The sequence below is a fragment of the Podarcis raffonei genome, chromosome 2 (assembly GCF_027172205.1).
Source record: "Podarcis raffonei isolate rPodRaf1 chromosome 2, rPodRaf1.pri, whole genome shotgun sequence".
Lineage (NCBI taxonomy): Eukaryota > Metazoa > Chordata > Lepidosauria > Squamata > Lacertidae > Podarcis > Podarcis raffonei.
Window position 1 is genome coordinate 83,817,964 of NC_070603.1, and position 22,158 is coordinate 83,840,121.

Below are 22,158 nucleotides of genomic sequence, written 5' to 3' on the forward strand. Positions count from 1 at the left end.
GCATCATAATCTTTATCTGAATCTCTCCATCTCTTTGCTTAAAAAAATAATGCAAGAGATCCCATTCACACACCTCATGCTTCTAATTTGATCCTGAGTTGAGGATGAGGCTCTTGCTACTCATAGTCTATTTACTCTGGGTAAATTCAAGTCATATAAATGAGATAATCTAAAGCTGGCTTACATAATGTGTTCAAGCATTACTTCTAAAATATTTTGTTTATTTCTGTACTAAATTTTAATTTTGTTTAGCAATATTATTTTAATATTATTGATCAGAAACATTAAAACTTTTCTCTTCCCTTCTAGTATTTCCCTCTTTCTCCTTTTATTTACAACAGCTTGCTTTATGAATGTATTTTAGAAAGACCACCTTTCAGAAAGGGACAACACAGAAGTATGGAAGTGTTTACAGATGGGAACAGCTTCCTGACGTTCATTGTCTGTGAGCTCAAGCCTTTCCAAAAATTTAATAGCCACACGCTCAAGAGCATCTTCAGGCCATGGCTGGAAAACATAAGAATAGAAACACTACTTGTGATATTCTCTTCATTATTATGCATAGCACAGCATATTTGAGTATGTCCCCATCAGCAGTTCCTCATGAAATCTGCTGCTAGCAGTTTGGGAAAGGAGGAATGGTTCATATTATTTTCCTGCAAGTCAATGTCTGCGCTCCACTTTCTGGATTTCTTATTCCCCTGACAAACAAGCTGCAGTAGTCAACACAAATCTTCTTTTTCTAGTACTATCTTACCCCTTCAACCAACACCCCCCACTGCCTTTTCCTGACTGCATCCTAGTTTCTTCTGTGTATTTCCAGGCATATGTTAAGAACTCCTCTTACATAGGTTTTAACCTCTTCTAAACTTACCCTACTATAAGCATGCTGTTTATTGATTTTAAGATTTTTCGTAAACGTGCTAATTCCCTTTTGATGTAATCAGATTTACTTCTGATTTATCTCTGTTGTCTGTGTTAACTCTTGGGGTGCCAAACTCTGGAGTAATCCAACTCTCAACAGCAAAAGATCCCCAGAGCTGAATGTCAGATTGCCTGTGAATGGCACACTTTATAATACAAACCAGTGTGCTTTGAGACAATTTGCTGTGGAGGGAGTTTTTTAGTTTTTTGCTTTTACAAAAGCAACCTTACATTTATAGCACAAGTTCCCACCAATTCACTGTGACCTGGTAACAGATGTACATGGTACTTACAAAGCTGGATTACTCTCTATGGGAGGAGGCATACGTAATTCTTGCAACGTGAGAGAACATGTAAGAGAGGCGAAAGCAAGCTTCTATAGGCCAGACTATATTGAGGAAGCTATATTGAAGTCTCAGTACATAGTTTAAGTACCTGGAACCAGTCAATAGTACAGCAGTTGATGAGAGATGGGAACTGTCTCAGTCGGTTGCGAAAAGCATCACCAATTGGGCTGAAGGCTACCACAACATGCAAATTGTCTTTGCAGCGGTTCACAAAGAAAGCAAATAAAGCCAAGGGACTGAGCTCTTCATGCTTACTGCCTGCCTGGGCTACTGAACGAACACCCTAAAGGACAATAAATGTACCAAAAAGAATTACAAAAATTCTAAAGCGTGATTCTGAAAAGTAATAAAAAATAAGTAGTATAATCTATGCAGGATAAGACAAAGAAATTATATTTCTAGTTGCGAGTTAGATATCAGCAATCTTTGTTAATATGCAAGAAAATCATGCCTGTTAAACTAGTTTATAAGAGCTCCTAATCAGATGTAATGACCTCATTATGAGCATAAGAAATATTCCTCTTTAATGCTTAATCTTTAAAAGGGAAATAGCACATAGCAATTAAAAATAATCAGCTACTTGTGTTAGCAAAGCAGATGGTTGTACTCAGCCAAGTCCTTCTTTAAAAAGATCCATTGAAATTAATAGTTTGAACTGAATTCTAAGCAGTAGGTTTACATATTTTTTTAAAGCAATGTTTATTTTAATTGTAACATTATACTTTACGAGACGTAATAAATTATGCATTTCTCATCATAGCACCTCCATAACTTCTTGCTTTTCATCAGCTGCAAAAAGGTTGGGGACTTCTCCAGTGTTTAGCACACTATCAACATCTTCTAAAAATCCTTCTTCCTTAATTTGTGTGTCTGTGATCAGAAATACAGTTTTCAAGCCCTTCACGCCGGCACTCCTCAAAAGACTCTAAAAGCAACAACAAATATTTAAGTACAATAAATGTATTTAAATGCATTCAATAAATGCTTGCATTAAAAAAAATATTCCTGGGTGCACATCCTAATGAAATGTGTTGCGTATGCCTACGCTAGATGTACAGAAATGTTTGATTTGTGTAAAAAACAGAACAGTGAAATGAGAAGTTGATTGGTAAATCTTCTGATGGTGGTGGTTGGTCCTCTTCTATGCTGCAAGAATCAGTTGTCTTTTGAGGGGAAAGGACACCGCAGCTACTTGCCAGAGGAAGAGCAAGAGCTGTGGGGAGGTTTATTCCCTTCAAGCAAAAGTTCATAGTTATGAATGGTTTTTAACTACCTGGCTTTAAAAAGTTTAATTCATAAAAGCTGTCCTTTACTGTTCTGTTCAGGACAGGAGTTGCTGGAGCAAGTTGCTCTTGCATTTAATCCCCTTTTAATAGCACTCAGGTTCGGGACTAGTGATACAACATGGGGAACTGGCATGTAAACTCCACTCCTCACACTGTACTGCTCAGATTGGAGTCCACCACCACTATTTCCCCACAACCAATTCATTCTTCCTGCTAGAAATCACTTTGGGTAGAAAGGGAGACTGCATCTTCCTGTGAGTTTTCCTAGGCTCCCAACTTGTAAAGTTACAGTTTGCATCCAATAAATAAAATAGCATTGAGCAATATAAAGCTTACTGATTCCAGCCTAACGCCAACACATATAAAGCTTTACCTTCAGATCGTCCCTCCACTCGTTCATTCCGTAGCTCTTAGAGATCTCTGGTTGGAATATATTCATTTTTGCCATAGATGTAGCTAAACGAGTCATGGACTGACGCCCACTTCCTCCCATTCCAACAAGTAAGGCATTACCTCCTGACTGCTTGAGCACACGGCATATCCGAGACAAATGTTCTAGCACATACCTATCACAAAAAATATATATACATCATTATTAAAAACAAAGATCACAAATCTAGTGCTTATAGTTATACAGACTCCCAGAGGGTATTCTCATTTCTCTCTCTCTTTGGATAATCCCTCACCTTGGCTTAAGTGGGCAGCACTAACACTTCACTATAGTTCATGGGCATAGCTAGGATTTATGTTGGGGGGGAGGGGGCAGAATCTCAGTTAGCTAAGTATTTATTATTGTCACCTTTATGTCCAGGAAAATCTGACTTCTATGTCGGAAGTGCAAATTTCCTTAAAAGTTTGGGCAAAAATTTAAAAAACTCAAAAAACTCAACAACTTTTCTGTCTGGATTTGAAATATGGCATTGACTTATTTTATTTCACTGGGCTATCCGATTCAGACTATATGACCTTAGGGAGCATGGAAGGGAGTTTCACTACTCACTCTCTACTATCTGACGTTTAGAAGACATCTGAAGGCAGCCTTGTTTAGGGAAGTTTTTAATGACCGATGCTTTAATGTATTTTTAATCCCCCGTTGGAAGCCGCTAGAGTGGCTGGGGAAACCCAGCCAGATGGGTAGGGTATAAGTAATAAGTTGTTGTTGTTGTTGTTGTTGTTGTTGTTGTTGTTGTTGTTGTTGTTGTTGTTGTTGTTGTTTTTACTACTACTACTACTACTCTGGATTTAGACTTTTTGGCCAGATCATGAAAGAGTGCTGCCACCTTATAAGTTGTAGGAGTAGGTGCATTTAAATTTAAAGCAAACAGTCTTTTACACACTGTGGATATTTGAGAGGATATTTACTAAAACTTTTCATGGTAATGCATGTATATACCACCAGCTGTGGCCTTTTTGAAACAGCTGACATGTTTCAGCAGATTGTACAAATAGTTGGTGAGAATCAACAAGTCATTTGATTAAGTGGATCATCTTAAGTAAAATTCTGTCTGGAAGCACCCTCAGAAGCAGCCCCAGATACCACAGTTCTAAAGAGAAATAATCCATACAAACCCTAAGACAAAGTACCACATAAATCATTATAAATAAATAAAGGTATGCACCTGAAAATTACTAGGTTCATTCTTGTTTTATGAGTTTGGTTATATTCATCCAAACACAAATCCACAACATCACTAAACATTTGTACACTTGGAATTTCAAAATAAAGTCTTTCATCTCCTTCAAGATCTGGATTCATGTAGTCTCCAAACAACAGATTTCTCATATCTTCCTCAGTTACCTATTGGCAGAAAATAAATCACATATAGTCTATGGCATAGCAGTTAGAGTGTCAGACTTGGGCCTGGGAGGCCAGGGTTCAAATCCCCACTCAGCCATGAAGCTTATTGGGTGACCTTGGGCCAGTCACTGCCACTCAGCCTAACCTACCTCACAGAGTTGTTGTGGAGCTTAAATGAGTAGGGAAAGAACTATGCAAGCCACCGTGGGTGCCTTGGAGAAAAAGATAGGATACAAATGCAATAAACAAATAAGCAAGCCTAAATGTCTTAACAACCTATTTTAAGAAGGTAATAAAGGCCCCGTTATAACATAGGATCTTGTGGTGCCTTTTAGAAACTAAAACATTTATTGTGGCATAAATTTTTGTGGATTAAAACACACTTCCAATCCTCAGTTGGAGTGCATGAATGCTATCCACAGGAGAGAGAGAGAGAGAGCGAGAGAGAGAGAGAGAGAGAGAGAGAGAGAGAGAGAAATTGTACAGTGGTACCTTGGGTTAAGTACTTAATTCGTTCTGGAGGTCCGTTCTTAACCTGAAACTGTTCTTAACCTGAGGTACCACTTTAGCTAATGGGGCCTCCTGCTGCTGCTGTGCCGCTGGAGCATGATTTCTGTTCTCATCCTGAAGCAAAGTTCTTAACTCGAGGTAATATTTCTGGGTTAGCGGAGTCTGTAACCTGAAGCATATGTAACCTGAGGTACCACTGTAATCCAATCGGAATGTGGTGGCAACTGTTGCTAAGGAGCCAGTGATGGCAGAGGACGGTTGCGGAGGCCAACAGTCACTTTGGAGAGAAAAAACCGTTGGCACGTTAGGGATCCAAAATAAAAATAATAATAAAACCTTGCCTGCAGTCAATTAGAGGAAGCAAGGGAATGGGAAGGAAAGTGAAAGTAAAACCTGAGAGGGAAAGGTTTGTTTCTTTGTTGTTGTTTTTCCTGAGCGGAGATAAGAAAAGAAACGAGGAAAGTTTGAAAACGGACACACACACAATACTATAAAGTGAAAGGATATAGGAGGGAACCAAAAAGGAGTAGAAATGAAGTACTGTTAAAGGTAAAAACACTTAGCTGACAGAGAAGATCAGAGAGAGCCGGGAGAAAAGGACCTGATCCGTCAGACAGGAGAGAAAAAACTGAAGGGGACTGAGCCTCCCTCCCAGAGTTCATTGCTCTCCTGCCTTCGTCACAGGACGGGAGTCATAACCCAACCCATTTGGGTCCTCAGTAACTGTATCAAATTGTAAGACAATTGTCTGACAATTCTATGTACAATTTAAATATATACATTCACAATAGAAGTTATTCCTCTTTTCATTTTTTTGTTTTGTTTTGTTAACTTAACATTATACAATTATATATATTTGCTGTTTCAGTCATTGACATTTTGCATCTGGCCCCATGGGCACAGGCAACCCAGCTGTGATGTTTTCGTAATATAAATATACGGGACACATATGGTCTCAAATAAATATATTTATCTACTTATTTATTTGTGTCTAACAAAATGTCTATTATTTTATAATTGTTGTGTGTTGTGTGTGTGTGTGTGTTGTTGAAATAACTGGACATGAGCAGGAGTTAATTTCCTTCAATAGCATAAATCACCTCATGGGTGAACTAATCACAGGTGCAAGCTCAGCCAAGCCAGTTGCTATGACAACGGCACAGTGTCTTGACTATATCTGTGACAAATGCATGTCAGCTCAGTAGTGTGTCTGTCTGTTAGTCAGCATTACTTATCAAGTGTTGCATCTTGAATTGCTAGACTTATTTACAGCAATTGAGATACTTTATGTATCTATATGTACCTTTACCTTTACCTTTTATGTATCTATATGTACATAAATAATATCAATGTTTTCCTAATCCCCAACAGACAAGATTGCTTTTTGCACATGGAATGATACAAGGTGGTATGGTTTTGCTTTGGTTCCAATAAAACTAGTCAGGCAGAAATACACATGAATATGGGAGAGAAAAAGAGAGTGATCATCTTGTAATGAACAATATGAATACTCACTGGTGCATTTCCTTGTCTCAGATGTGAAAACACTGCATCAAATGATTCTTTGAAATGTTCTTTCACAATATCCTTCATTAGTTTGAACAGCCAAGCTCTATCAGTGTCATCCACAAGGCGGTCATAAAATACTCGAAATACTTCATGTACGAAAAGACGCACCATTGTATGCTTGTTTACAACTGAATCCTTCTTGATGAGCAAGCAGCCTAGGATAACTCGTGCAAAGTCACGCAGATTGAATGTATAATGTGATTTGGCGGGTGTTGGTAACAGGTTGTCCATGGCCTTCTTATATACCTTGAAGATTGAAAGAAAAATTAACAAAACTATTTAAGTTTTGTACTTAAATACTTTTCATACTTAGGGCACACAGATGTTTCTTGCACTCTTGGTTTAGTACATGTAGAATATTTCCCTGTGAATGCAGAATCTAAAAGAAAAACTGCATTGTTGTTGCTCTGCCCTTGAGACAATGTCCACACTGGCCATAAATGAGCTACAATGAAAGGGAAGGACCACAGAGGACTGGATGCTGAATAACTACAGAGCATCAGATTCCTGAATATCCTCTATGCCGACACATCCTTAAAGTGCTATAAGAGTGAAGTCAGAAAACAGCCGAAATATCAGTACTGGAGCCTCTATAGCTGTGTATAATATATGAAGAACTGAATAATACTACATGGCATTAAATTGAACAATATCAGTATTGCAGATTGAACTATAGAAGGTAAGCAGTCATCATAATGGCTTAATGCTAGGCTATCTGATGGACTACATTCTCCCATATGAACCTGCCCAGGTTCTGAGATATTCTGGGTAGGCCATTCTCTCATTCCCTCCACCCTCACAGGCAGATTTGGGGGGTGGGGAGGAGAAGGGATTCTCAGCGGTTGCTCTCAGACATTGGCATTCCCTTCCTAGAGAGGTCAGACTGTCTTGCGATCCATCCACTGGCAGCAGAAACATGAAGAACAAACTAAAGAAGAAAGTAGCATTAGAAACTATTCCCCCTTGGAAACTAGCCAGAATAGGCAGATAGATGGCTATACCTTTCATTCTAAATGGTTAGTCCATAGTTAGTCTAATTAATCTGTAACAGTAAAAAGCACTTTGAGTCAAGAAAAGGAGTTTTAATTGAATGTGCATGTGCAGACATACACAGAGATGTCTGAACTGCCCTCTGAAATCTTAATTTCAAAAGCCTTTTCATGTGCCTTTCTTTTAAAAAAAACCCAGCTATGTGCCTTTCAGAACTGATATGCCTTTGAGACCCTCTGACCCGGCTGGAAGTCACCTATATATTCTGCCTGTGCAGGTAAACCAGAAATGTAGTGTATATATTGGCATTGTACCTCCATAGTGCCACTGACAATTTGGTTTCCAACTGTGAAGTATTCTGGGATAAATTCATTTGCTCTGAGGTAGAAAGATACAACAGTAGAGAAAATCCGGACCATTGTTTCATCACTAAAGGTATTAATCGTGCAAATGTTGAAGTGTCTCAGAAAACGAGGTGTGACTGGATTCCTTCCACCACCTGGTGGACCCATGGCAGCCATCAACTGTATTTCAACTAATACAATTTTATTTGTATCTTTTAGGTCATACCTTCAAAAGAAATAGAAGTATGATCATCAGACAATTATACATGGAACAGTACTTCTGCACTTGGAAATCTCTCATGTATAGTATCATGGAGTTTGTATTCTGCAGCAATAATTATATGAACACATTACATCAACATAAGATACCTCCTTTATTTTTATGACTAATTTCAGCAAAAACAACAAAAGAAACTTAGATGAAGATGAAAATTAGAGATGGACACTCTGAATATCAGTAGTCTCGGACTTATAAATAAAGTTTTGGCCAATGTTCACAAATCTAGTTTACAAATGCATTACATAAAAGCAAACTGATAAAAATTACACTTTTCTTTTAACTATGTACATAAAAATAATTTAGTCTGAATAGTTACCAGATGCCGTGGTCAAAAAACTGTCTCAGAAGTTCAATAGGAGGCTGTGCTCCATACTGTTCTAATGCAGGCATATTCATGTCATCCACAAAGATTATACACTTCTTTCCCATAGGTGGGCCAAATATTCCTTTCCGTCTCTTGTCGAGCCTGGCCATAATAATGTTCTAAAATTCAAAAGCATAACATATTTCTTAAGGATTAAAACTAGCTCATTCAAAAGAACAGTTAATGTTGTTTCCAGAGGGAAGTGTGCATAATGGGGTTGGTGAAAGCTGACTTTTTTACTGCCTCCCACTCGCAGAAGTTTGTTCATCCTCCCACCCTATTCAGCAACCCTCAGGGAAATATTGTGGGATCTATTGGAGAGAGAAGGGAGCAGGAAAATCAGCTTCTGCCAGCTTGCTATCCATGCTTTTCTCTGGAGCCAATAATCAAATTCTAGCATGTATTCTATAATAAATACAGGTGTGTCTAAAGGTAAGTTTATTCTATTAATTTATATTGACTGCATTCATCTACTCCCCAACCATGCTTGCTAGCTTGTCTGCCTGCTGGTCTGTTGTCACAGAGGAGTTGCCATGGCCGCATGCTGACAGCCATACAAACTGCAGCATGACAACAGCCTTACAATTTTATTATATAATGAAATATGCAGTTGTAAACTGCCCGAGGGCCCATTTGCATAAAAAGCAGTCTGCTGTTTATTTTTACCAACCTGAGTCTGGTTGGCACTGGTTCGAGCAGAAAAATTAACAAAGAATGGAAAGTAGAGATTCTTTTCTACATGGTTCATTAGCTTGTCCTTCACATATACAGATTTTCCAGTACCTGTTGGTCCCACAAAAAGCAGCGGTCTTGGAAAGAAATTCATATACTTGTATTAGTTTCTCATTAGTATAGACATATTGTTTGGAAATTAAACATAATGCTTGGAAATTCTCAACAAATAAAGACTGTTGATGGTAGCATTTTTACAGTGATTTATAAACATATCACATTTTTCTGTTTGCATAAATATATAGCTAAAATCACAGAAATGTAAGAGAACAACTATAAATAAAATGGGATGTAGAAGTATACGTTAGGCAAAAGACTCTTAGCTACAATTCCTGAATTATATTACAGAGTTGGTCCCCGTAATTTTATTCACAACTCAAGTTTTTTTATATAAACAATAAATATTTCAGAGTTTATAACTGAGAATTATAAAATTATAAAGAATATTTCTAAGACCAGACTAGTGTAGATTAATGTTTCTAAACTTTTAACTAGTGTTACTTACTTTTGAGACACAATGGAAAGTGATAGTTTACCTTTAAAGCCATAAACAGTGGTATCCAAAGGGCTCCTTTTCCCTCAAATGAACCTGTATACTTCCACTTTGGAGGTCAGGTAGAGGGCCTTTTTGGTGGCGGCAAACAAATCATGAAATTCTTCACAAACATATTCATCTAGCACTTCTTTTTTTTTACTGTTTTTCAAAGTCCAGTTTGAGCCATCCAATTATTCCACATCTTAATTCTTATAATGGCCCAATTTGTCTGGTGTGTGTGTGTGTGTGTGTGTGTGTGTGTATGTATCAGCCGGGATCCCAAGTAGTCTGCACAGCTTGAATAAGATGGATCAGTGCATTTAAGCCCCAACATTAAACCGGGGTTAAATATGAAACAATCAGTTAGCTTCAACTGCGTGCTGTGTGCATCTATACCATTTATTTCAGCAAATGGGAAACTTTTCACATAGATCTTGGGCAAGAGCCATGGCTTTGAGCTGGAATATACATACTAAAAAGTGCAGTTGGGAACAATTCAAAGAATCTTAGCACCCTACTTCTTGATGACAATTCTCAGAATTAACCCCCCAATTTATTATTATGGAAACTTAAGGAGCACACAAAAACCCCAGCTGGACACAAATCTAAGAGGATTGTTTTTCTGGGGGTTTTATTTCTTAGAGTATTTCTTGGAGTATTAATAACATTATTAGAATAGTATGATCTCATGAACAATGAAAACATTTTCACTATTATAGGAAGCAATTTTTCTTACTTTCCATATTTAATGCACAATTCCATCAAATAGGTATATCTCACTGTGTCCATTGTTGGGACTATAATGTCTTGAACCTTAAGATTTTTATCATTATAATTGATACTTTTAATGGCTTCATTCCAATGCATCCAACGACCCTTGCCTTTCATCTAAGAAGAAACGCAGAAATAAAGTTTTGCAAATGATACGGTACGGTTAAAATATATTCAAAATTGTTTCACTAGAACTTGATGCTTTTAGCATTTAGTTGTTGTTATTTTTTACACTTTCTTCCGCTTTATTTTTATTTATTTTTTAAAAATATTTTATTAAGGGTTTTCTTGTTTTACAGTGTAAGTGTAATGCCTCGTATTTTTTTCTTCCATGTAACATTTTTACAAATCCATTTCATTTGATGAGGCATTAGGGAGAGAAGAAAAAAGAAAGAAAAAAGGAAAGGGGGGTGGAGGGAGGGGAGATGGATGGGGGTGGGGTCAGGTAGCATTTAGTTGTTTTAAACATTTAATTGAATCTCAAAGCAATGGTTTCAAAATTATCAGCATTATAGATGTATAACATTGTACCCTCCGAACTTGAAGCATGGGAAGTCCTATTAAAAATTTATAATTTGGCAGAATATTCAGATTATTTTACATGTATATGTATAATTTGGAATATTTAATGTGATTTGATTGGATTGTTATAGTGGAAAATTTAATAAAAAAGAATTTTTAAAAAAATATAATTTGCTACATATTTAGGGTAAATTGCAATATATTTTTGAATTTCCTAACAAGTAATAATATTTAGTACTGGGGCTCAATAAGCTCACTCTCTTTCTTGCTCCTTCTACATATGGTGTGCACAGCTGTGTTTATATAAAAAGCCTTACTTGACATAAAGCACAGTGGTGTATTAGTTGGAGTGTTGGACTAGGAGCTGGGAGAGACTAGGGTTCAAATCCACATGAAACTCCCTAGGTGAGCTTGGGCCAGACACTTACTCTCACAGCCTAACCTACCTTGCAGGGTTGCTGTGAGGGTAAAATGGGGAGCAGAACTTTGTCTACCACCTTGAGCTCTATGGAGGAAAAAGGGTGGGATACAAATGCAATGAATTAATAAATAATAAATTCCTCCTTCCCCAAAGAGGAAAAAAAATGTGTTTTCACTTATTCAAACTGAGCTTTGGCCTCACTGCAGCTTCCTTGCAAAAACCCAGTTGGAAGGAGGAAATACCCTTTTTTCTCTGTGAAGAAAAGGATGAGAAGTCTCGTTCTCTTCAGTTTTTGCAAGAAGCAGCAAACTAGTGCTTGTGCTACTTCCAAAAACCTTTCCTTTCTTATCTCTGCAGAGAAAAGGAAGAAAAGAAAATAAAGCCTCTGCCTTGCAAGCTGACTTTTTTAAAAAAAGTTTTTATTAAGGCTTTTTGTGTTACAAAACAAAAAGGGAAAGGTACATCTATTGTCTCCACACTCTATTTGTAGCCATTCCTCATTATTGCATATTACAAAAACAAGGAGGAAGGGAAAGAAGAGGAACAGAGTTTTCTTTTGTTTCTCTCCTGTCTCACTGGGTTTCTTGTAGGAGGCGGCAGCAGCAATGTACTTCTAGCCCTTTTTGCAAAATATCTATTTAAAAATAAATGTAAGCGATATTTTAGCAATTTATTAGGTTTATTTAACACATATACAACACAGCAGTAATTATTCAGGCACATAATTCAGCAACCTTGCTTCTATTATGCAGTCCTGTTTATATATAAACATAAACATACATACATATTTCAGTGTTAAGGAAAGTGCAGATCAAGAGGCCCATGTATCAAATCCATGAGCCTTCTTCTAACTGCTCTTAATGCAAACAGTGGGAATGTACTGATACCATACAGTATTTCCAACTGTATGTGTCATGCAGTTCCCGGGTAATGCAAAGCCATTTGAAGGCATGGGCAAAGCTGGGGGGGCAGCTCCCCCCCCCCGATCAAATAAATGAATAAAAATACTTAACTGACCAATTGCATTGCAGATAAATCAGTTCTGTTCCCCCCACAAACATAGCCTGCCCCTCCTAAAGTAAATCCTGGCTATGCCCATATTTGAAGGCAAAGCTTTTGTGGATGTACCATATATAGGTGTATAATGCAACTTCATGTTTTCAAATTCTATGGCTTTCAACAGCTATTCATTCCTAATGAAATATTTAAGAAATTCAAATATCTGTTAATAATTACAAAAAAAATTCCATACCTCAAACATGAAATCATACACCAAGCCTCTCTCTTCAAACGGATGCTCCCATTTCCCCACAGCTGCAGGCATCGGATGTTTGTCCATCTTCCCTCCTATAATATCCCTCATAAAGGCGTCAAACAGAACCCGACCGTCACCATCACAGGTTCCACCAATGGACCAGACCGTGGCAAAAGCAAAACAACCCTTCCATTTTTAAGAAGAGAAAGAAATGATGAGGACGATGATGTATTCATGGCAAATCTCACTTGAAAGGCTTTAAAGTTATACTATTTATCTATAGCAAAAATAGTTTTTGAGGATGCAATCCTCCAGCCAGTTTTCTGGATATTGAACTTAGTGGGACTTACTTAATAAACGTATTGGGACTGCAATTGTAAGTCTGTTTACCCATAAGCTACCCATTTCAGAATCTCTTGCAGGCTGGATCTAGATTTGCCCTTCTGTGAATAGAAGGGTTCTTGTCACTTTGTGGAACGCCCTGAGAGCCAATGAAGGCAACCTGCTAACTGAAGGCAATTTTGCAGATTCTACCTTCCCACTGCAGCCCCAAGCACCAGACCATATGCTGTTCCAGAAGGTCCACAGGTGCAGCAGCTTTTCAGGGTGTGCAGAGGAGACAGAATCAGCAAAACACACCTCTACTCCTTCCTCCAGCATGAGAATCTTGTGAGAGAAACACAACTCATGTCAATTATGGACAGTGGCATAGGAAGCCTCTGGGGTGCCTGGGGCAGGTGCGCACACCGCCCATGGGGCCAGAGCAAGCTGATGGTAGGCCACACTGCCAGAACTGTGTCCCAGCACCCTCCACCTGGAGGGCGGCTGAGGGGGAAGCAGTGTGTGCACTAGCACTGCTTGCAAAAGCAGTGTGGGGCTGGAGCCCGAGCCGCCATGTTCTTGGTGGGGCGCCCTTCAGCTGGAGGGCAGCTGAGGGGGAGGTAGCAGGTGGGTACCAGTTGAGTCTTTATTGGCTGCCCTCTGGTGACTGGGAGAGATACAGCAGCCCAGAGCGCTGCAAGCCCAGCCCCAGGCCGCACTGCTTTTGGGAGCAGTGTGCCGGGCTCTGGGGCACCTGGACTTCCATGTGACCTTGGGCTCTAGTGTGTCACCTCCAAGGTAAGTGCTATCAGGGGCGCACACACCCACCCCAGCTACGCTACTAAATATGGATTCAATTCAAGTGGGGTGAAATATCTCAAAAGTTTGCTCAAAGAAGTGAAAAGATAAAAACATCAGACCAACCATAATCCATTTGCGGATGTGTGGACTGCTAGGCTCCTTCTCCACTGCGTCACTAAGCAACATTTCAATAAGCCGAATGAGAGAAACCACATTATTGCTATTACTGGTGGGAACCAGCTCCTATAAAAGTAAAAGATTTATATATATATATATATATATGAATGCCTTATGAACTTAATCAGTTATAGAACATTTCAGTCAATAATCTTTTGTTTTTAAAATGTGTACTGATTAATATTTGTGTGTGTGTTCCGTATAGACTTGATAAAGATCACAAAATACTTACTAAAAATACTACAGCAAACCAACTGATGTTGTCTTGGTTCAACATTAATTCCTTCACTTCAGTTAACATGTTTTACAATAGATTTCATTATGGTAAGACTGAATATTTCTTTATTTACCCTGCACCAATCCCATCAACAGTGGATTCTTTCTTTCTCTTGTCTAGGCTTTAGCTAGACTCCATGCTTCTACTTTCTGTTTCTTTGCCTGCAAACTGTGTTTACTATTTTTGTTATGTATTCAGTGGTTTTCAGGAATGTATATAAGCAGTTGCTTTGCCCCTGTTTCCCAGTTACAGTATGTAGTTCAATAAAGGTTCTTGCTGTTATCGCTGTGTCTTGCCTTGTGGGAACCCACCTACACTTCAATTTTCTTTTTGGATTAGTCAGGATCCACTTCAGAGAGGTACCAGCCAGTACCCTTCTAAAAGGTAAGATCTTTAAACTAACTTAATACAGTGGTACCTCGCAAGACGAATGCCTTGGAAGACGAAAAACTCGCAAGACGAAAGAGTTTTTCGTTTTTTGAGTTGCTTCGCAAAACGAATTTCCCTATGGGCTTGCTTCGCAAGACGAAAACGTCTTGCGAGTTTGTTTCCTTTTTCTTAAAACCACTTGAAGAGGTGCAGTTGCGACTTGACCGTGCTTCGCAAGACGAAAAACTCGCAAGACGGAAAGACTCGCGGAACGAATTAATTTCGTCTTGCGAGGTACCACTGTACAGTTAAGAGAACCAAAGGAGGAAATTCAATTTGGTCTCAAGGGATGCCTTATCAATCACTCCATCACTGCCTGAGCCTTAATGGGGATAGGGATTTATTCCAGACAAAGACTGTGGAAAGGAATCACTGAGGGAAAACTGAGATTCCTCCATGAGTATCTTTGCTGGGAGGATCCCTGCCTGTCACAGTGAGAACTCTGGAAGCTGAGGGTTAGCATTACCGTCTCCTATCAACTCTTAACACCTTTAACAAACAAAAAAAACCTGTAGACCCAACCCACGTACTTAACAATAGACATACTAAACTATTTTTTTTTAGAACAACCTACTTTGCATTTTTTCTGACGCATTCTTAATGCTGGTGGTACTATCCAATTAAAGAGATCTTCAAAAAGTTCTTGATACTCCTTTTGGTCCAGAGGTTCAGGAAGTGTACTCAACCAAGATGTTACAAGTGGCAACCAGCCCAGCTGTAAAGGCTCCAAATAAATCATTCCGCAACGACTGACTGTAGCAGGCTGCAGGATAATAATATTTATCTCTCTTAAAATTTCATTATATCTCTAATTTCAAGTCCTGTGAATTATTTGATCTTGCCTTTAACATACCGAAGCTTGAGACAGATCCATAGCTTCAAAGATGAGGCTCATCTGAGGGGACATTTGAATGATTTCTCCACTCATCAAACAAAGCTAAGAACAAAAACAAAAAACAAAACCCACACCCAGTTTTAGACTGCTGCAAATTTCATGCACCAGAAGCAACCCAGCTTGTTTAACCCCAATTTGAAATAGGGAGGGTATTGGAAAATTTGAGCAAGTACAGGTATTGTGACTTATCTCATTTATTGAAATGTCAGGATCTTCTATAATCAAATTTGGAAAAATGCTAATTTATTAATATCCAGTTTTTGGCCATTGCTCTGCTCCACTATCACTGTATTGCTGTTGTTATTTTTAGATGCTTAGTATCCTATCTAAAACTATAGTTCCTCTGAACAATTATTTAATGAAAGAGGAAGTACCAAGTTCAGATTTAATGCAACTCAGAAACTGTTGCGTGACTGAGTCCTTGTGCTAAAAAATAAGCCCTGAAATACTGAAATCATAATTGGATTTGGATATCAGTGCAGATTGTACCGAATACTGGATATATATGCATCCATTGGTTCTGTATGGCTCTTCTTAAGCTAGTTTTTTCTGCTACTTACAAAACCTGGCATTTAGTCAGTTATAGTGCCATAGGGTCCTGAGAAATTCTGGGAGAGAAGTTTGTAAAGGATATTAGTTTTACGATGAATTCCCCCTCCTCCCAGAATTAAGAAAACCTAGTAGCTGACAGGTTTCCAAGAGTGTGTGTGTGTGCTGACTGGCTCAAGTAAGCTGGCTCCTACTTGCAGTTATTGTTAAATCTGGTACTACAAGCTTAGAAAACAAAGTGCCTCTCAAAAATACAAACATGAGTGCCAGAAATAATGATGTAATGAAGTAATAATGATGATGTTGATAACATTAGATGTGCATGATATGGAATGAATATTAGAACGATTTGACAAAAGACCTGACTGCTTATATATCAGCTCTGCTACTGGCACTCTTTCCAGTTTCCTCTTTCCTGTAAGTGTTTCTTCTTTAAAAGTCTTCTTTGAAACCCAATATGCATCTGTGATGTCAATTGTGCTGTAGTTACACAAAGAGCTAGCTATTTGGGGTCAAGGCTCAATGAGTAACTTCTCAACCTATTTTATCTCAATACATTTTAAAATTCCTTGAACAATTTTAAAGACAACAACAACAACAACAACAACAACAACACCTTTATTGTCAATGTGCAACCTGTGTACAATGAAATTTACAATTGCCTGATGTATTTGGATTACTTAGGCATTACCTTTTTGTTGTCATCCAACACAGTGTTCATGCTCTCTATCCAAAGGGTATCAATAGGACCATCAAAAACAACCCATTTTCGATCAGGTGTCTCAGTTAAAGCAAATTCTCGAAAAGTGTTGGCAACTATGCCATCTGTCCACTAAAATAAGTGACAAAAGACTTTTTAAAATTTGAAGGAAGCATTCAACAGAAACCAATTGTGTAAATCATTTGAATATGGTAATCTGTTCTACTGAATGGACAAAACCTAAGCAAATAAACATCCAGGAAAAAGCTAAGCTTAAATTGTTTTCTGGACACACTTTGGAATAAAACGTAGATATATTACCATTAATATGAGCTAGGCGGAGAATGTGCAAAAATACTACCTTTCTTTGTATGAATGCTAAGGGTTGCTGTCCCTGCCCACACTGTTCACAATGCCACCTACCCTCCCCACTGCCAACCCAAGGGCTTATATGGTTCATTACTGTAAGGTACTTTTTATTTCTCCCTGCTCCTCTGCTCTAAAAAGGTAAAGGCAAAGGACCCTTGACAGTTAAGTCTAGTTGTGGCTGACTCTGGGGTTGCGGCGCTCATCTCGCTTTATTGGCCGAGGGAGCCGGCGTACAGCTTCCGGGTCATGTGGCCAGCATGACTAAGCCGCTTCTGGCGAACCAGAGCAGCGCACGGAAATACTGTTTACCTTCCCGCCGGAGTGGTACCTATTTATCTACTTGCACTTCGACGTGTTTTCAAACTGCTAGGTTGGCAGGAGCTGGGACCAAACAACGGGAGCTCACCCCGTTGCGGGGATTCGAAACGGCGACCTTCTGATCGGCAAGTCCTAGGCTATGTGATTTAACCCACAGCGCCACCTGCGTCCCGCTCCTCCGTTCTATTTTGTGATTAACTTACCTCATGAGATACTGGATCAAATCTTCCAAAAAGTTGTCCCATAGTAATAGCTTTCGGATTCACAGTTCTGTGAACTACCTTTTCTTCGTCCCCATACCCACGTTCATTCATAAGGGAAAGTGTATCTGCCAACACATGCAAAACTTTGGTCTTCCCGGCAAAAGGCTCACCTACAAGCATAAAACTGATAAATAAAAAGTTGTTATTTGGTATTTTCCTTTTTGCCAATAAGTCTCATGACTAAACATGAACAAACATTTAACTGTTTATTATTGCAAAAGCTAGAACATTCAGCTCCTATGGTAGGACTACTAAGCTGATTTTTTCAGGGATCAGTGGTGTAACTGATTTTCCTAAAGGGAACTCAGTCATGCAGCCAAACCAGCAGTGTTCAACTCACCACCCATAGCTGTGAATTCAACCCTACTTTCTGCAGGGATCAGCTGTACAATCAAGTTCTCCATGAAGAACTTGGTTGCACAGTCAACCAAGAAGGATAGAAGTATACTTTCTCCATGCCATGTATAACTTTCTTAACTTCCCTATCATGTCACCTCTTATTTGCCTTTTCTCTAAACTAAAAAGTCCCAAATGCTGCAACACTTCCTCAGATGTGAGTTGTTCTATCCCTTTGATCAGGCTGGTTGCCATTTTCTGAACCCCATACCTATGAATATTATTTATCATAATTATACTTACCCATGTCTAACTATCATCATTTCATAGGTCTGTATCATCTTTTCTAGAAAAACTTTAACAGGCTGAACATTGTGTGCTTTACAGCATTCATTTGCACATTCCAGAAAATCCTGAAATTTTAAAAGGTAAATCTTAGCTATTTCTCATTTCTGGTATGCATTTGCACATGTACACAAACACACTTTTCATTTGAAAAAAGATTAACATTCAGTTTTCCTTCTTTTTCTTAAAATGCAACTCATACACCTCAAATTGTCAATTACCGGTAAGTGTTTCAGTTGAGTTTAACTAGGCTAGAGAATGGTAATCTGAATTCAACAAACATCCAAACCAGGTGAAATTATGCATTTACAGAAATGAACAGAATTTTGCTATGTTGTAGAATCACAAAAGGAATGATACTATGTAGTTACCAAGTTAAGAAAAAAAAAGACTTTGAAGGATATGAAGAAATAAAAATGAAAGGAGCTCTGTGAGCACCTTAAAACTGAGCAAAATCATAGGAACGTGTTTCACAATCATATACATGTTACTTGGAAGCTTTCAACTGCAATTCTGCACACACCTTGGAGTAAGCTCAATTGAAAATACAGTAAAGAGACTTATTTCTAAATAGACATGTATAAGGCACATGTATGTATATTGAGACCGCTGTCATTAGACTGGGGACCTTCTTTTTAAATGACATGAGGCAGTGGCAGCTGGAAGCTGAAGAAAATCTTGAGGGATGTTTGTGACAAGTTACTAAGAGACTAGGAAGATAATCCTAGTAGGAATGAGATGGATGTCAGGATTACTAGCAGTGCAATCACATGCACATCTACTCATAAATAAGCCCCACTGAATTCAGTGGGGATTATTTGTAGGTAAGTGTGTGTAGAAATTAAAAGACGCCTGCTTCTTGGGAGAAAAGCGATAACAAACCTAGACAGCATCTTAAAAAGTAGAGACCTTGCTAACAAAAATCCGTATCGTTAAAGCTATGGTTTTCCCAGTAGTGATGTATGGAAGTGAGAGCTGGACCATAAAGAAGGCTGATCGCCGAAGAATTGATGCTTTTGAATTGTGGTGTTGGAGGAGACTATTGAGAGTCCCATGGACTGCAAAAAGATCAAACCGATCCATCCTGAAGGAAATCAACCCTGAGTGCTCACTGGAAGGACAGATCCTGAAGCTGAGGCTCCAATACTTTGGCCACCTCATGAGAAGAGAAGACTCCCTGGAAAAGACCCTGATGTTGGGAAAGGTGGAGGGCACAAGGAGAAGGGGACGACAGAGGACGAGATGGTTGGACAGTGGTCTCGAAGCTACGAACATGAGTTTGACCAAACTGTGGGAGGCAGTGGAAGACAGGAGTGCCTGGTGTGCTCTGGTCCATGGGGTCACGAAGAGTTGGACACGACTAAACAACTAAAGAACAACGCATGTAGCAGTGCAGCCTAAAGTAGATACTGAAAGATTGCAAAAGGATGAAGCCTTTTTGCTATCTATTACAAATGCTGGTGGGCTTCTACAAACAGAGAATTGGTCCTACAGTAGTGATGGAAGGTACTTGAGGCTACCACTTTGCTAAAGCTGAGCAGGTCTGACTCTGATCAGTTCCTGAATGGTTGACCATCTGGGAACCGCAACTACATTGGGTTCCATGATTGAAGAGCAGCTGAATATAAATGTGAGAAAATAAAATAAGCAAACACATCAAGTTCTGAAGCAGACTTTGGGTTCATGGTAAGACTGGGTGAACTGAAGTTTTTTGAAAACAATCCACTTAAAAAATAGACACAGCACATCATTCAGTTAGAAACAGACAACCACATGAGCTAAAACTGTCAAATACTGGAAGAATTACTGGGGAACAATGCACTAAAAATATACTCACATTGTAGTCAGCTTCAGGAAGCTTAATACCAGGGAATAAATCACTTGTAATGCCCATAAACAGAGGTATGTCATGTGACAAAAACTTAGGTTCATTTACATCTTTGATTGATCGAAGGAGCTGAACAAAGGAAGAGAAACAGTAGCAGAGTTGGAAAGAAATAATGTTCTAGTTTATATCACAAATATTAAGCTGCTCAGCAATAAAAACTAAGTTCTATCAACTGCACTGTGTCTCCTACGAGTATTCTTCTTTCAAGCTGATAATTAACCACATTGCTAAGTTAAAGCAATACAATCCTAACATGAATCAAAACTTGTCTCCAACAAAGAGAAATTAGTTGGGGGGAGGGAGGATAGGGCAGTGCTGGATCTACATATTTAGCTATAGGAAGGCAAAAGTCTTTACTGCTACTCTCCTCTCTTGCAAGTACATGTCTGCCTCTTGCTGCCGCTGACACCACCAATAGAAGAATGCCTACACACAACTCCTTCTCTTGGTGGCAGTGCCACCATGGGAAAGTCACAAAGTGGAATGTTTGTTCCCCCTTCATGGTCTATGCAGGCTTCCTTCTCTTGGTGGCAGAAGTGACAGCACAACAAAAGAGAGCATTTCTTCCCTTCATCTCCCTCTGCCACAGCAGCTTCTCACGTTCTTCTTCCTGGGGTGAGCAAGGAGGTGGGCCTTTCTATAGCCACCCCTCTTCTAATAAGTGGAACTTCTGCTTATTAGAAGAGATGCCACACTTGATCTTAGCCAAAAGGCCGAGAAGAGATGTGTGGGCTGTAGCCAGCCATGGCACATTGTCATCAGGGAGGAAAGAGGCATGTGTATGCTCAGTGACTCCTTTTATTCTGGCCGGGTTCCACTTATTAGAAGAGTTGTCTACCCAGCAATACACTGCTTTGCTGCGCCCTAACCTGCCACCTGGGGCATGTGCCTCCACTTGCTCCCCCATCTTGATACAGGCCTGGGAAAGGGATACATTACTCACTCCTACAATGGGTATGGCAAACCACTTCTATGACCTCTAGACTGAAAGGGCTTTGTAAGTGTTAGTTATGTTGAATCAGTATGCCTAACATTTGCAATCTATCTGAGGGTTTTGCTGATCTCTATGTTGATCACAGCTAGCTTAAGCAGCCTGGGAGAACACTATAGGTGACAAAGCAAACATTGTTCAAAGCGACATAAAACACTTGTGCTTTTACGAGGAGTACCTTTCTCCCCCACTTGCTGCTGGTATTACAGTTGCTGGGGAAAGTCCTTAAGTGTATAATTTTGGGGTACTCTGAGGGTCTGGTATATGAAAGCTTATGCCACAATGTAGCTGTCAGTCTTTAAGGACACACAAGACTCTCTCTGGTATTTCTAGTACAGTCGTATCTTGGAAGTTGAACGGAATCTGTTCCGGAAGTCTGTTTAACTTCCAAAACGTTCAAAAACCAAAGCGTGGCTTCTGAATGGCTGCAGGAAGCTCCTGCAGCCAATCAGAAGGTGCAGAAGCCCTACCAATTTTGTGATGAATTATAAATTGGGGACATGCGTGGCGCTGTGGGTTAAACCATAGAGCCTAGGACTTGCTGATCAGAAGGTCAGCGGTTTGAATCCCCGCGATGGGATGAGCTTCCGTTGCTCGGTCCCTGCTCCTGCCAACCTAGCAGTTCGAAAGCACATCAAAGTGCAAGTAGATAAATAGGTACCGCTCCTGCGGGAAGGTAAACGGCGTTTCTGTGCACTGCTCTGACCCAGAAGCTGTACGCCGGCTCCCTTGGCCAATAAAGCGAGATGAGCGCCGCAACCCCAGAGTTGGTCACGACTGGATCTAATGGTCAGGGGTCCCTTTACCTTTTTATAAATAAAGTCAAGAACAGTACAGACGTGCGTTGGTTT

The 22,158-nt window shown here is 39.3% G+C and overlaps 1 protein-coding gene and 1 pseudogene across 4 annotated transcripts in view; both read right to left on the reverse strand.

Moving 5' to 3' along the window:
• The window catches only part of DNAH12 (dynein axonemal heavy chain 12), a 91,570-nt gene that overhangs the window by 30,566 nt on the left and 38,846 nt on the right, over positions 1-22,158 (reverse strand). For 3 of the 4 annotated variants that reach the window (XM_053377883.1, XM_053377884.1, XM_053377886.1), the window contains exons 29-46: positions 20,266-20,385; positions 18,387-18,496; positions 17,688-17,871; positions 16,789-16,929; positions 15,507-15,590; positions 15,228-15,416; positions 13,894-14,013; positions 12,646-12,834; positions 10,416-10,567; positions 9,083-9,221; positions 8,365-8,531; positions 7,739-7,994; positions 6,381-6,680; positions 4,177-4,355; positions 2,931-3,123; positions 2,035-2,196; positions 1,360-1,554; positions 374-507 (exon numbers count right to left, since the gene is read on the reverse strand). In XM_053377883.1, coding sequence (XP_053233858.1) covers positions 374-507; positions 1,360-1,554; positions 2,035-2,196; positions 2,931-3,123; positions 4,177-4,355; positions 6,381-6,680; positions 7,739-7,994; positions 8,365-8,531; positions 9,083-9,221; positions 10,416-10,567; positions 12,646-12,834; positions 13,894-14,013; positions 15,228-15,416; positions 15,507-15,590; positions 16,789-16,929; positions 17,688-17,871; positions 18,387-18,496; positions 20,266-20,385 — 3,014 coding nt within the window. The remainder of the gene's footprint in view (positions 1-373; positions 508-1,359; positions 1,555-2,034; positions 2,197-2,930; positions 3,124-4,176; positions 4,356-6,380; positions 6,681-7,738; positions 7,995-8,364; positions 8,532-9,082; positions 9,222-10,415; positions 10,568-12,645; positions 12,835-13,893; positions 14,014-15,227; positions 15,417-15,506; positions 15,591-16,788; positions 16,930-17,687; positions 17,872-18,386; positions 18,497-20,265; positions 20,386-22,158) is intronic. The other variant, XM_053377882.1, reaches the window with a different exon arrangement.
• LOC128409668 (uncharacterized) lies at positions 20,939-21,041 on the reverse strand (annotated as a pseudogene).